General features: G+C 48.3%; 2 protein-coding genes across 2 annotated transcripts in view; both read left to right on the top strand.

Moving 5' to 3' along the window:
* Nucleotides 1-11,413, top strand: part of LOC117803349 (angiomotin-like protein 1) — a 115,036-nt gene extending 103,623 nt beyond the window's left edge. The window contains 4 exon segments of the mRNA XM_034666147.1: nt 3,094-3,268; nt 3,270-3,386; nt 9,323-9,467; nt 10,747-11,413. Coding sequence (XP_034522038.1) covers nt 3,094-3,268; nt 3,270-3,386; nt 9,323-9,467; nt 10,747-10,910 — 601 coding nt within the window. The 3' untranslated portion in view covers nt 10,911-11,413.
* Nucleotides 11,414-14,358: 2,945 nt separating this feature from the next.
* The window catches only part of LOC100475663 (angiomotin-like protein 1), a 44,064-nt gene continuing 43,276 nt past the window's right edge, over nt 14,359-15,146 (top strand). Inside the window, exon 1 of the mRNA XM_034666148.1 lies at nt 14,359-14,614. Coding sequence (XP_034522039.1) covers nt 14,374-14,614 — 241 coding nt within the window. The 5' untranslated portion in view covers nt 14,359-14,373. The remainder of the gene's footprint in view (nt 14,615-15,146) is intronic.

The following is a 15,146-nucleotide window of genomic DNA, read 5'->3' as shown; positions in this document are numbered from 1 at the left end:
GGATATCCTTTATGTTCCTATTATCTCTGTTCTGTTTTGTAAGTTACCATCCTGTGCTTTGCTTCTCTCATCTAAATGGGCTGACAATGAGACCTATTTTAGAAGGCAATTATAAAGTTTAAAATGAGATGCCAAATGCACAAAGTGCTCCGTAATTGTTAGACATAACAAAAAAAATTCTTTGGACTTAATGCATGCCATGCTTGGTACCAGGCTCTTTATTAGGTTCTGTGGGATTCAGATGATAATAGTAATGGTGATTATAACTCACATTTGTCTAGTGCTTATTTGTGCTGGGTTTTGTAGATATTATTAACCCCTTAAGTCCTTTAGCATTGAGCTAAGTAGTACATCGTCCCAGGAAATCAAGACACCTGGTGTCAAATAAGCTAGCCCTGCGATTTCACAGAAGGAAGTCAGGCTCACAAATAGATAATTATAGCATAGAATTCTACTTGAAAGTGTTTCTCAGTGCATATTGGTCCCCATGCTGTCTTTTTCCCTTTTCTCTGTGTCCCCATTGCTAGGGACATGGCCAATGAACAGCATTATCTTTGGAAGCTGAGGATAGGTTGTTTCTGGTATGATCTCATGAGGAATTGCCCTGTTCTGTCCCAACACTCTCTCCCCCCTCATTTACACTAAGCCCAAATCTGCCTGGTCCAGATCTTTGATCTCACCAACCCATTGGCGGAATAGTGGAGCCAAGGAATAGAAGTTTGCTCTCCTGCCTGCACATCTTCCATTGTGATGTGCTGTTTATTGAACATGTAACTGAGTTATTTACGGGGCCAGTGTTCTCTTTAGTAGAAGAGTTCCCATTTTTAAAAAGGAAATTCTTTCCGTCCCCTAACCTTGGCAAACACCCTTTTCCTGCATTGCCAGTCAGGTGACTAGTCCCCATCATGGATGACTTAGGCTGGCATTCAGGAAACACTTCCTTTTTGTTCTAGATCAGAAAAAGATTGAGAAGATAAACCCACCGTTGACCATAAGTGAGTCCCAAATCCCAGAGTTTAATAAATGTTAAAAGATAGAAGCCCCTGCCCATAGATGCCTGAGCCAAAGGGAGGCCCCATGCTTCAGACAGCAGCAATGCAGGCTCATCTGTGCCCACCTCGGCCCCAAGGAGATGTGCCACATTTGTCCCTTGCCTTGGACGAAGTGTGAAGGGAGTAATTGGGGCTGGGAACGGGCATCTGCCTTTGAATGGAGGCCGTGTAACATGTAGTCTTTTGCTTTTCCCCACTGACCGCATTCCTTTCTGAAATCCCAGGATGGCTGGAAAGTGGAGTCCACTAAGGAATCAAGAACCGAACTGAGCTCCATGGTTCTTCACCTTGCCTTGGGGAACTTAGATCCTAGCTGTTTGAAGACATAAGGAAATCTAGTTGGGGAATATCTTCCGAGTCAAGGTTGAGAGCTCTGGTGTTCGTTACCAAAGCAAGGCCCGTGGTAGGTCACATTGTTAGGATCTGCTGGATTGCTTCTGAGGTCATCTTTATGAATGTCTGTGCATCCACCTAGGGAGGGCTCAAGTGACCCTTGTCAAATTTTCTTCTAGAGTGCAACACGTAGCTGCCAGGAAGAATCCTGTGTACAAGAGATGCTTACAAAATGAGCAATACAGAGGCCAACAGGGTCCAGAAACATTCCAGCAAGTCTACTTAAAAGGAAAATAGGCCAGGTTGCCTCTTGGGCGAAGTGGGGGAAGCTCTGAGAGCTTTGGCTGCGGTTAGCCACTAGTAACGGGAGGCGACAGACACAAGTAAGCGTCAAAGATTAGAAGTACTAGCTGGATCTCCAGAGGACTCCGCCCTGTGATACAGAATGTGGGTGATTCAGGGGTGCTGATGATTCTTCACATTCCTGTTCCCAGACGGAGACCTAAAAGGTTAGGGAGGTTGGCGAGTCCCGAGTCTGCAGAAAAGAGGCAGCTGTGGTTGGAGGACTAGCCACCAGGCCCGTCTTTGCTGTTTAGACCTGCAGGAGTTGTTGGTAGGAGCCCTTGGCATAGGCTGAGAGGAAATACGGTGATTCTTACGGAACAGGTGACAGAATAGTGAGGTGGGGAATGTTGGGGAGCTGAGCCAGAGGTGGCAGCTCACAGTTTCAGGTAGAGCAGCCAGTGCCCAGGCTTTGAACCATCTTTATCACTCAGCTAGGAGCACCAGACCTCCTCACCCCAGCAGATCAAAACAAAAGACTTGTCTCTTCCCCAAGACTTGTCCATTTCATTGGATGGTACCCCCTGTCCTTTTGTATGAAGCCCCAAATCTAGGAGTGATTTTTAAATTTTCTTCCCCTTCTTTCTCGCTGTCCATGGATCTATCCAGATGTATCCCAAATCCATCCCTCTTTGCCCTTCTGCTATGGCCTGGTGAGACTCCCATCGGTTCTCACCAAGACCACAGCTTAACCTCCCTGCGGGGCGCCCTGCGTCGTTTCCTGCCACTTGCATCTCATCTCCACACCACTCCGTGGGGCAGCTCCTCCATGGGCAAGGGCTACACCCTGAGGGCAGTGTTGGCCTTGGCTTATAAAGGCCCTTGCATGTTGCTCTCTCTGGTCTGACTTTGTCCCACTTTTGCTGGCTGTACTTCTTATCCGTGTGTCTGCCTGTGCTAAGTCCTGACTTAGGCCCCACACACTAGCCGATTCCCTACCTGGAATGCTCCTCTGCCTCCTGCTTGACCCCCTTACCCCAGCCACTGGCTCCTTCTTGTTTGTTATTCAGACCTCAACTCAGGCACTCACGTCCTCTTCCCTGCCCTCTCAGAATGAACTAGCCATCCATCCCTCCCTGTCACATTACCTGGCTTTGATGGCTCACCTGTTTCCATCCCTGAGAACATAAGCTTCGTGAGAGCAGGACCCTGGTATCTCCAGCCACCCCAACAGTGCTGATCCAGAGGGAGAACATATTACGTATTTGGGGGTGAGGGTCTGCACCTGTCGTCCTTGCGCCGGCACGGACACGTGTGTGGATGGCCTGTGGCAGCAGGGTCTCCGTCAATAGTCCGGGTCTTGTTGGGACTGTCTCCTCCCACCGCTTTCCTGGGGTCTGATGCCTGGTCTCCGCTTCCCTTGCAGCCGCCCCTGCCAGCTCCCTTTCCCGTCGACAGTGCAGCAGCACAGCCCGATGTCCTCCCAGAACCCTCCCGTCAGCGGGCCGCTGCACTCCGTGTCCTTGCCACTTCCACTCCCCATGACCCTGGCGGCTCCGCAGCCCCCGCCGGCCGCCTCGCCCAGCCAGCAGCTCGGGCCGGGATGCGTTCGCCATCGTGGAGCGAGCCCAGCAGATGGTGGAGATACTAACCGAGGAGAACCGGGTGCTTCACCAGGAACTGCAGGGTTACTATGACAATGCCGACAAGCTTCACAAGGTATGTGACTTCCCGAGGGACGGAGAGGGAGAACGTTCTCTGGGAGGGTCAGAATTCTTTACCGCTCATCAGGGGTGGATGCCTTGACCCATGGGCGGGCAGTGACCTCTTTTTATGTCGGGTGCTGTGCAAAGCTTGAGGGAGACAGACAAATAGGACACAGGGCCTGCCTTGGAGGAGCTTACAGTCCAAAATTGCGAGCGTCGCCTGAGCTCATAGTAGTAGTAGCATGTCAGGTGTTTGTTGGAGGTACAGGTGCCAGGAGTGGGGGGTAGAGTTCAGTAGTACTCCCCCAGGTGGACAGTGTGGAAGAGGGAACGCCTCGAGGAATGCAGAGGGATGTGTTGAGAGAGACAGGTCTGTCTTTACATCCAGGATTCTTAGATAGGAACCGTGTGATCGCCATGTGGTTTCATTAGCTGGCCTCCGCAGGAAGCAGTGTGGCCTCAAAACCGCGGGTAGAGTCCGAGTGACTGCCTGCCGTCCGTTCTTCTGTTTGGCATTTCCGGTGGGGAGATGCTACACAATTTCAGTCCGTGTCATTATCATGGGAGTATCCGAGTGTGCGGCAGCCTTCATGCTTAGGGCTTTATGCCGAGAGCCGCGGTCTGTTGGAAAACTTCCAGTAAGATGAGCTGTCGTAGGCAGTGATTTCACGATGCCCCACGTGTCAGCACCTGAAGTGCTTCTGGCCTCACAGAAGAGGTGAGGGGGCAAAGGCAATAGGATGTTTTAGGGCAGGAGAGCCGCAGGGTACTAGAGTTTCCTTGCTGGAGGTCTGGAGGCCTGTGTGGTGGGAGGGATCCTCTGAGAGTGTAAGTACCTAGACAATCAGGGGCTTTTATAAAGAGAAAAGGTAGGAATATAAAGCCCGCCTGACCACAGGCGCATTGCCATTTGGTCCCATGTGACAGTTAATGCTCCAAGCTGGCTGTCCCGAGTAGTTCCTCTCTCAGGTAAGGCGTGGTCTTTTTGCTGGTCAGCATTTCAGAGTAGTGAGTGCCTCTGATTTCCTGGCAGTACACAGCTGGGAGCAGTGGGTTTGATGGTGCAAACGTTCACAGACAGAATCTGCCCTGGCACGTTCGTGCAGAGCTTCCACCGAAAGGGTCTGGAGCTCCCTGGAGTTAAGACCAGACTTGGCTCAGAGAGTTCTGGATACCTTTCCTGGGGGTGGGAAAATGAGAGCCAGACAGAAATGGGTTGCCTGCAGTTTGAGGCCTCACTCCCACCCTGGCCGTACCCCAGAAGCTGGGACACAAGCACCCTGTCTCGTGGCCTTGGCTGTAAATCGCTGCTCAGGCCCGAGCTTGCCTCTGACACCTCCCGGGACAGCTTCCTTCTAGGCAGAGTCTGCACAAGGGGAAGGAGCTCCCCAGCCCCTCCTGGGAAGTAAGTCATTCTTTCTTCTCCCTAATGAAGCTCTGTGGCAGACAGGTCCATGAGTTATGCAGACCCACCTGAGGGCAGTTTGGTTCTGGGTCTTTCCATATGGACGTCTTTGAATAGTTACGTGGAAGGCACAGAAATTGGGAGGTCTTGTTATTCTTCGTTGACTTTTTTTCTTAACATATACTTTTTACTGATCTGTCACAAACATCTCTTTTTTTTTATTTTAGTGTACATTTCTGTTTTGAAAAACCAAATCAATCTCCCAGTGACTGACTCAGCTTCTCCACACAGGGAACGATTCTTAAACTTTGTGGCCAAAGGATTTTGATGATTGAAAAAGGAGAAACTGAAAGCTGTTTCCCTTCTGGAACTCAAAGCTCCTTCAGTCCCTTGACTATTACAGATGGTTCTGTAATTATTACACATCACCAATCAGTCATATGTCAAACTGGAGTTGTCAGTTTGAACACACAGATTTTGGTGGAGGCTGCTGTATTCATCACTAGTTCCCTAGCTGTTGTCAACAACTGGGAGCAAGAGACATAAGGGCTGCCTGAAGGCTGTGACTTAACATTTCGTGGCTTGTGCCCCCGAGGTAGGCCTTGTCCCAGGTCCTCCCTGTGCATGGGCCTCACAGCTCAGCCGTCTGTCAGCAGGTCTGGGGAGAGGACTGGCGGATGAGGTGACGACCTCACTTCTCAGTGAGGATGGGGACATATACGTCGCCAAAGGATGTGGCCACCCTGTGCCAGCAATAACATCCCATCCGGGATCCTCACAGTGTTGGGAGCCCTCGCAGGGATTCATTGTAAGGACGAAACCAGAAATAGATGAATTTTTAATGACAGGCCTTAGCCTATGCGTCCTGTGCCAGGAACACAGTGGGAGAGAACACAGGGTCTGCCAGAGCGAGGCCGAGATAGGAAGACCCTGTTTCCAGAGAGGCACAAAGCCGTGATTGTCACTGTTAGTGTTGGAACGAGGGCTGAGGACCCCCAGAAAGAGTAGTTGTTGGTACTTTTTCCTTTTGGTCATTCGTTTTGCTTCTCTTTCTTCCCACTTTCCTTGAAACCTAATTAATGGACAGAGTTTGCAGCGGGAACAGACTGGGCTGTTGAGAGGTTTGGCGTCAGAAGCCGTCAGGGCCTAGATGGTTATTCGAAGGGAAAGAGCCAGGTATTTATGGTTCCCCCAGGCTTACTTGAGCTCTGGGCTGTGTGCATGAGGGGGCTCAGGGAAGATACCAGTATCTTGAGCTTGGAGTGGCTGAGGTTTTCTCTTTTTCTGCTCCTGGTTTTGTTTCTGGGACAGGGAGTGCTTCTCTGTGGGACCCCAGGGGCTGTGCTGCTTGGCCTGAGAGCTATCTGACGTTGGCTGGAAGGGAAGGTGGGCGCCGTGGAGGCAGACCCAGGGCTGTCTTCATGGGATCCTGCTGGGACTCTGAACTGGCCTGGGTGTTTTCATAACCAAAGCCATCCTGTCCAGCCTCCCCCTCATCTTTAACAAATATCAGGGGGATTTGGTGTTCTGGGCACGGGGGAGACGTGGTTCCCATTCTGAAAGAGTGTGCAATCAAATCATAGAGTGTTAGACTGAAAATTCTGAAAATGATTCTAGGCCAAGTTCTCACCCCTTAGGGATCCTTGCTTCAGTGCCCCTGAAAGGAGATCATTCATTTTTCACTTGAATGTTTCCAGAGGAGAGATGCTCCCTCCTACTGGGCCTACTTCTGGAAAACATAGTTCAGAAATTCTCCATTCTCTTGAATCAAAATCTGCATCCCTTGAACTTGCTCCATTTAGTCAGAGCTCTGTGCTCCCTAACACACTGAAGGGGACTAACGTCTGCATCATGGTGACGGGAAGCCGCCGTTTCCCACAGGAAGTACCTTGTCCTGAACTGAGACCTTTGCCCTTTCTCACTGGGTAGCTACCATCAGGTAACTGTATCCCAGTTCCCTATTGTTTTAGGATTTAAGATCGTAAACTATGCTGTCCCAGGGATCCTGCAGTTTCCTTTTATAAAGTGTGCGGAGGGACAGAATCCGCGATTGGTGCCTGTGTCTGTTTTTAGGAGTTACACGTTTAAAGGTTCATGCATCAGTCTGTCTCTGTGTGAGGGGCGGGGCGCAGTGTTAGGACTCTAAGGGCTGTTTCTGCACTCATGGAGTTGACGGATCAGAGGCGTAGAATGTGGACACAGGACAGAAGTCCAGCCAGGTGAAAGTACTGTGAAATCAGCTCGAGGGACGGTCCCATGGCCCGTGTTGTGAGGAAGGCTCCGGGGCTGTCCTGGGCTTGAAGCGGGAGCCTCAGTCTCCTGGGGGCCACCTCAGGACTCAGCTCTCTGCTGCTCGGCTTCCCTAGCACTAGGTGATGCCCTCTGGCCCTGAAGGGGACTGTCCCCTGGCATGCCCATCTGTCCAAAAACAAAGGCCACCTTTTATAGATGAAATGAGCGTAGAAATCGTGCTATGTTTTGGAGCCATCTGTTTTGAAAACAAAATTAAAAGGAAGGAGCATAATTTGCGGGAGGGCTGTGAACAGGAGTCAGGAAGTGCTGTCCTTTTGCTGCTGCTGTATCAACAATTCATGGTATCTTTGGAAGAAACAGAAAGTCCTGTTGAAATGAGGGGACCAGGAAAGGATCAGCTCTGGTGTCAGGAGGCCTTTGGGAAAATAACCTGGCTCCGATGGGAGCCTTGGTGTTTGGCTCCACCCTGGGCTCCACCCACTTTTCAGAAGCCCCCACGCTGTCCAGCCTCTTCACTGGCCTCTTTCCAGACGCGTCTTCCTGGCTCCGTTGTAACCTCCGGGGCATTGACCACGTCCTCTCTCCTTAAGCTTGGGGCACCCCCGGCTTTCTGCCTTACCCACTGGCTCCTCTCCTGCACCTGCTACGCAGTGTTGACCCCCCTCCCCCCACTCCGCAAGTCCTTCCTTCAGGCCTAGCTCCCGCCTCACGTCTTGCTCTCATCCCTGGACTACCTGTCATGTCAGAGACGCACACTTTCTTTCTGGCCCTGTGCTGTGGCTGCTGCCTTGTCTTCTGACTAGAATGCAAAGCCCTTTGGCCTTTTCTCCTTGGCAAAGTCCTGTTCATCCTTCAAGGCTTATTTTAAGTGGCATTTTCTCTAAAAAATTTTTTTTAAAGATTTATTTATTTATTTGACAGAGAGAGACAGCGAGAGAGGGAACACAAGCAAGGAGAGTGTGAGAGGGAGAAGCAGGCTTCCCGCTGAGCAGGGAGCCAGATGCTGGGCTCGATCCCAGAACCCCTGGGATCATGCACTGAGCTGAAGGCAGACGCTTAACAGCTGAGCCACCCAGGCGACCCTCTAAAATCTTTTTTAAAGCAGCCTGTTCTTACCCTGTGAAGTGACTCTGTGTCTAGGCTGTGAGAGCATCCAGAACGACCACACCCTGTATCACGTTGTGTGGAGAAGCGTATGTGTCTGGGGAGAGGCCAAGGCTAGACTGTGAGCGCCCCAAGACCAGAAATTATCTTACCTCCTTCTGTATCCTTGGCACCCAGACTCATAGGAAATGCACAATAGCTATCTGCTTTACCAGGACACGTATTATTTATAGGGGTCTCAGCAGGGGCTTTCTGATCTGAGCAGTTGGGGTACTGGCAGTGAGGGTGCCTGGCTCACGATGACGTAGCTCTCTTGTGGACGGACTGAAAACACGGTTCAGGCCTCTTGGTGCCCAGTGAGGGGCGCTAGGGCTTCAACTCTCCCCAGTTGGCCTTCGGTCCCAACTCAGAGCAGCAGTTCATCAGGGTTCCATGCTCCTTTCTCCTGCATTTATGCTACGTAACAGTAAAATGGGAGTTGTTGAGATCTACTTCAGAAAACGTGTATGAGAGAAGACTCCTGTTAGAACAGTTACAACTACTTGTTACAGATTTAAATATGCCAGAAATTAAAGGCACAGCTCTTGGCTTAGTGAAAAATGAAGAAAGAATGATTTTCATCCCATATCTTTCAATTACTTCACATAAAGAGGTTTTCTGTGGTGCATTTGTGTATAATTAGATACAAGTCCTTTGTCCTTATGTAGATATGTTCATAGACAAAGGGGTAAAATTGCTGTGTATCAATGCCTCTCCTCATGTGGATTTTATGTTCCTTGGGGGGATGGGTAGGAGGGTCCCTGGGAGAGTACTGCACTTGGAGTCTGGAAATGTGGGCTCTGGCTGTGGTCCTTGAGTTTTTCTGTACGGTAGTATTTTTCCCTTTTCTAAAGTGAGAGGAATAATAATTGTTATAAATTGCCATGCAAAATGTAGGGGGTTTAAGTTATGTTTAAATTCACCCCTTCAAGGCGACATCAGGCAGTACAGCCAGACTTGAGAACCTGCTGTTTACAGGACCCTAGTGTGGCCCTTGGAGGGCAGAGGGGGCATGGCATCGAAGGCGCCATCTACAGACAGTGCAACCGGAGATGCTGAAGGGCTGCTTCGAACACACGCCTTCGCACCCGCAGAGACACCAGGAGGCATGTCAGGAATCCCACGTTCATGCTACTTCTTTCTTGCAGTTTGAAAAAGAACTTCAGAGAATTTCAGAAGCCTATGAGAGCCTCGTCAAGTCCACTACCAAGCGGGAATCACTGGACAAGGCGATGAGGAACAAACTGGAAGGCGAGATCCGAAGGCTTCATGATTTCAACAGAGACCTCCGAGGCACGTCCGGCCCCATCGCATGCTCCCTACCCTAGACTCCCATGGAGTTGGGGGCCTGCCTTCTGGGCCACATTGCGTCCAGTAATCTCGGGAAGTCCAACCACCTGGGGCAGGGGTGCTCAAAGGGCAGGATGGTTCTTTTCTCCTGTGTAGGTTGTGGATTGTGGGTTGCTGCCTTGGGCCTCAGAAGTGTCAGCCTCTATGCACGAGTCTATGAAAGCGAGGGAATGTGTGTACAGCTCCTTCCCTGCTTTAAAAGTACTGAAGGGTCAGCAGCAAATTGATTCCGTAAAATAAAATAAAAAAACATAACTTCAAAATTAAAAAAAAATAATGAAATAATAGTACCTTGCAGTGATTTGTGACTATGCGAAGGAGAATGTTTGAAAAGACCGATGTTGGATGCCCAGCCCTTCCCACATCAGGCTGAGTCATTTGGTAGCATTCTTTGAAAGCCACTACTCAACACTTGCTAGATATAGTATAGGAGACAGAGCTAGACAGCATCCTCTTGGAGGAAACGTGAAGAAAGTAGATATATATAAACTCCCTGAAAGCTGGAAGCCACCTGCTGTAGGATGTTGGCAGTCCCCGACACAGAATGACAACCCACAGAATTTGACTTGTCTTTCAGTGAGCTAAGCCACTTTTCAGTTGCCTCATTGGTGAAAATAATGTACTGGTGGTCTCCAATAGCTAGAGCCTACCTTTCCCATTACCACAAATCCTTTTGTCTTGGGAATCACGGACATTCAATAAAGACTTACTAAACTGAATTATTGTATTGAATAAACAGAGATTTACCAAGTTTTTTGAGCAAACACAGAACTCACTAGGTAGAATCTTTATCCCCATTAGGTTGTTTTGACTTTTTTTTTCAATTTTGATTTTTAGTTCATTGTTATTTCTATTTTTTGCTTCCCAGCTACACGTGGCAGCACTGGCTAACTGTAGGGCTGGCGGTCAGGGATAGACTAGGGCTGGGTTTGAGGCCAAGGACATTTAGCCCCTTTGCAAGGACTTCCAAACAGGTTTGCTGGCCTGGCAGGCAGCGATGCGGTTCTCAGAACCTGTGCTCAGCTGCCTCACTCCGCTGACACCACACTGCACTCGGGCACACAGTGTGGCATCTGGAGGCTTTCCTCTGGGTATTTTAGAACCTATGTCTCTCCCCAAGAGGGATTCAGTTTGGGGCTCTAGGCGCCCATGGCATTTCTTGGTGGGATGCTGACTTAGATCTATACGCACTTCTTTGTGACCATTTCTTCTCTGTGCGCAGATCGCCTGGAGACTGCCAACAGGCAGCTGTCTAGCAGGGAATACGACGGGCACGAAGACAGAGCTGCAGAGGGGCTCTACGCTTCCCAGAGTGAGTCTCCATGTTTCTCTGGCCCCACATTGGTATTCTTAAAAACCGGGGCCCTGAGGAAGGAATCTTGTTAATTTTAAGTAGGCGGTTTGCTTCTTGTGTGTTCATGTAGCATAGAAACTGTTGGGCCTCAGAGGAGACCCTCCTAGGTCTGCCAGGCACAAAGCCAAGGTTGATTTCTATTATTTTGGCAATGTTTATTCTGTCCTTCTGACCTATAGTTTTTCTCTGTTTTTCTTGAATATCCTCCAAGAAATAGCAAGGTCACGCCTTTCCTGGCATTCACCCATTTAAATAAGGCACAACTCTTTTCCTCCATGGAGAGGGAAGGAGGCCCATGGTGGGATCTGGTCCTCTTCGCATATTTTTTTGTGCTCCTGAGGGTGAGCGGTTCTGGACCAGCTGTCCCTTGCAGCATCAAGTCACAGAATGGTCCTGTCATGCATCTCCATGTATGGCGCTTGATTCCAGAAGCCCCTGAGCCCACCCACTGTAGCCCAGAACAAAATGATCAGTGGCACCGTGGGCCTCTAGATTTATTAGGAGAATATTTTATTCTTTTTACCAGAGGCAAGTGATAGAAACAAATAGGTTTTGAAAAACCATCGGTCAGGGTTTGAATCTCTGCAAATCCATTGTACATTACAAATGTAAAAATCCAACTCTTTTTTTTTTTTGAAGCTGTTTAGAAAATTGGATTTATTTCTGTATCATAATTCTCAACAACATTGTGAATCAAGTGCTCACAAACTACAGAGAGTTGGTTCCAACAACAGAAAGTCATGTGTTCAGACACTGGCCAACCCTTGTATGATGGTGATATTCTGATGCTTGGCCCCCGAGTACAGCCCTACATTCTCAAGGCTGTGAAACAATCCGCTCAATTTTCTAATTTCCAATACTGTTTGGTTGGGTGCAAGCTCCTTTGTTTCCCCCAAATTTATTCATAGTAACACTCAGTTATTAGTCTCAGCTTCATGTTTTAAATTCTGTTTCGGCAAATGGACACTAATACCGTCGAGGGATTTTGCCACAGAATCCTTGGGTGTCTTGCAGTAGGTGACTTGGCCTTTGTTCCAGATTTACATAAACAGCTGTGTCAGCATCTTGAATGATTCACTTTCCTCACAAATTTAATCTCTTCATCCAAACTTTCATTCAAAAGAGGAGTCATCTGTACTCTTCTCATTTAAGATTTTAACACCCGGCTTTTGGATGCCCGTGTGCCCGGGTAGAGGAAGTGTCGTGGCGGTTACATCAGCAGCGTCACCCTGTTGGTACTCTGCCTTCTTGTCGGGGGATATTATTTTGTCACTTAGCTCAGGTCAGAATGGAAAAGCCAGTTAGTTTGATCTGAGGGGCATTAGCTCCAGCCTCACAGCCCAGACTGTGCTGATGGAATAATAAGGTTTAGGGTTGTGTGAGTTGAGAAATGTTCCCGAAAACGGTAACCTTCTGGCTGAAAGCTAACACATCAATAATGCAGTCAAAGAGGGCCTTCCAGCTTTACAGGGAATGATTTGTTCTGTGCAAACATGCTTCCCTGTGTTCCAAAGGCATAAACAAGGCAGTCCAGAGGCATTTTTCAACTGCTTAAAGGTATCTCAGTGTTGATGTGTAATGTAATTGAGTCTAGACAGGGCATTTGAACCAGGTTTGCTACCCGTGATATCTAACAAATTTTTCAATACCTCGTCTTTACAGGACATTCGTGCCTTTATCACAACTTTGTAATTATTTGCGTTAGCTTTTCCTCTCCTGGTGTGTTGAGAGATGGATTTGAGATGTCATTTCAAATTTGCAGATAGGTTTTCTTCTTAGTGAACTGTAAGAACTCTATGTATATTAAAGAAATTAGCATGTCCTATACTGTATATGTTGCAGATATTTTCCTCAGGTTTTTTAAAATATTTGATTACAGTGTTTTTTATGTTATAGGAGATATTTTTAAATAACCATATTTATGCCTTCCAGACTTTATGTCATGCTTAGAAATGAATAAGCATTGAAATGCTTACTGCTCTCCAAGATTATAAAAATATTCACCTATGTTTTCTTCAAATGTGTTTATGATTTCACTGTTTGCAAGGCTTATATTTTGGAAGCTAGTTTGGGAGGCACAGTAGAAGAGGAACTTGGGAGGGAGGGACTAACCTGGAGGTAAGGAGACTAACAGAGATTTTGGTATCTAGACAAGAGAGGTAGAGGTCCTGAAGTAAGACAGAAGTAGTGATGGAGAGTAGGGGACAGAGAAGTCAGTGACAAAATTAGTAGGACTCAGTGACCAGTTGAATAATGGCAGTGAGAGCGCCCAAGAAAGGGGTGTGACTGAGCAAGTGNAGATGCTGGGCTCGATCCCAGAACCCCTGGGATCATGCACTGAGCTGAAGGCAGACGCTTAACAGCTGAGCCACCCAGGCGACCCTCTAAAATCTTTTTTAAAGCAGCCTGTTCTTACCCTGTGAAGTGACTCTGTGTCTAGGCTGTGAGAGCATCCAGAACGACCACACCCTGTATCACGTTGTGTGGAGAAGCGTATGTGTCTGGGGAGAGGCCAAGGCTAGACTGTGAGCGCCCCAAGACCAGAAATTATCTTACCTCCTTCTGTATCCTTGGCACCCAGACTCATAGGAAATGCACAATAGCTATCTGCTTTACCAGGACACGTATTATTTATAGGGGTCTCAGCAGGGGCTTTCTGATCTGAGCAGTTGGGGTACTGGCAGTGAGGGTGCCTGGCTCACGATGACGTAGCTCTCTTGTGGACGGACTGAAAACACGGTTCAGGCCTCTTGGTGCCCAGTGAGGGGCGCTAGGGCTTCAACTCTCCCCAGTTGGCCTTCGGTCCCAACTCAGAGCAGCAGTTCATCAGGGTTCCATGCTCCTTTCTCCTGCATTTATGCTACGTAACAGTAAAATGGGAGTTGTTGAGATCTACTTCAGAAAACGTGTATGAGAGAAGACTCCTGTTAGAACAGTTACAACTACTTGTTACAGATTTAAATATGCCAGAAATTAAAGGCACAGCTCTTGGCTTAGTGAAAAATGAAGAAAGAATGATTTTCATCCCATATCTTTCAATTACTTCACATAAAGAGGTTTTCTGTGGTGCATTTGTGTATAATTAGATACAAGTCCTTTGTCCTTATGTAGATATGTTCATAGACAAAGGGGTAAAATTGCTGTGTATCAATGCCTCTCCTCATGTGGATTTTATGTTCCTTGGGGGGATGGGTAGGAGGGTCCCTGGGAGAGTACTGCACTTGGAGTCTGGAAATGTGGGCTCTGGCTGTGGTCCTTGAGTTTTTCTGTACGGTAGTATTTTTCCCTTTTCTAAAGTGAGAGGAATAATAATTGTTATAAATTGCCATGCAAAATGTAGGGGGTTTAAGTTATGTTTAAATTCACCCCTTCAAGGCGACATCAGGCAGTACAGCCAGACTTGAGAACCTGCTGTTTACAGGACCCTAGTGTGGCCCTTGGAGGGCAGAGGGGGCATGGCATCGAAGGCGCCATCTACAGACAGTGCAACCGGAGATGCTGAAGGGCTGCTTCGAACACACGCCTTCGCACCCGCAGAGACACCAGGAGGCATGTCAGGAATCCCACGTTCATGCTACTTCTTTCTTGCAGTTTGAAAAAGAACTTCAGAGAATTTCAGAAGCCTATGAGAGCCTCGTCAAGTCCACTACCAAGCGGGAATCACTGGACAAGGCGATGAGGAACAAACTGGAAGGCGAGATCCGAAGGCTTCATGATTTCAACAGAGACCTCCGAGGCACGTCCGGCCCCATCGCATGCTCCCTACCCTAGACTCCCATGGAGTTGGGGGCCTGCCTTCTGGGCCACATTGCGTCCAGTAATCTCGGGAAGTCCAACCACCTGGGGCAGGGGTGCTCAAAGGGCAGGATGGTTCTTTTCTCCTGTGTAGGTTGTGGATTGTGGGTTGCTGCCTTGGGCCTCAGAAGTGTCAGCCTCTATGCACGAGTCTATGAAAGCGAGGGAATGTGTGTACAGCTCCTTCCCTGCTTTAAAAGTACTGAAGGGTCAGCAGCAAATTGATTCCGTAAAATAAAATAAAAAAACATAACTTCAAAATTAAAAAAAAATAATGAAATAATAGTACCTTGCAGTGATTTGTGACTATGCGAAGGAGAATGTTTGAAAAGACCGATGTTGGATGCCCAGCCCTTCCCACATCAGGCTGAGTCATTTGGTAGCATTCTTTGAAAGCCACTACTCAACACTTGCTAGATATAGTATAGGAGACAGAGCTAGACAGCATCCTCTTGGAGGAAACGTGAAGAAAG

The sequence above is a fragment of the Ailuropoda melanoleuca genome, chromosome 8 (genome assembly GCF_002007445.2).
Source record: "Ailuropoda melanoleuca isolate Jingjing chromosome 8, ASM200744v2, whole genome shotgun sequence".
NCBI lineage: Eukaryota > Metazoa > Chordata > Mammalia > Carnivora > Ursidae > Ailuropoda > Ailuropoda melanoleuca.
The sequence above is the reverse complement of the archived record's forward strand: the minus strand, read 5'-3'. Positions and strand labels throughout refer to the sequence as shown.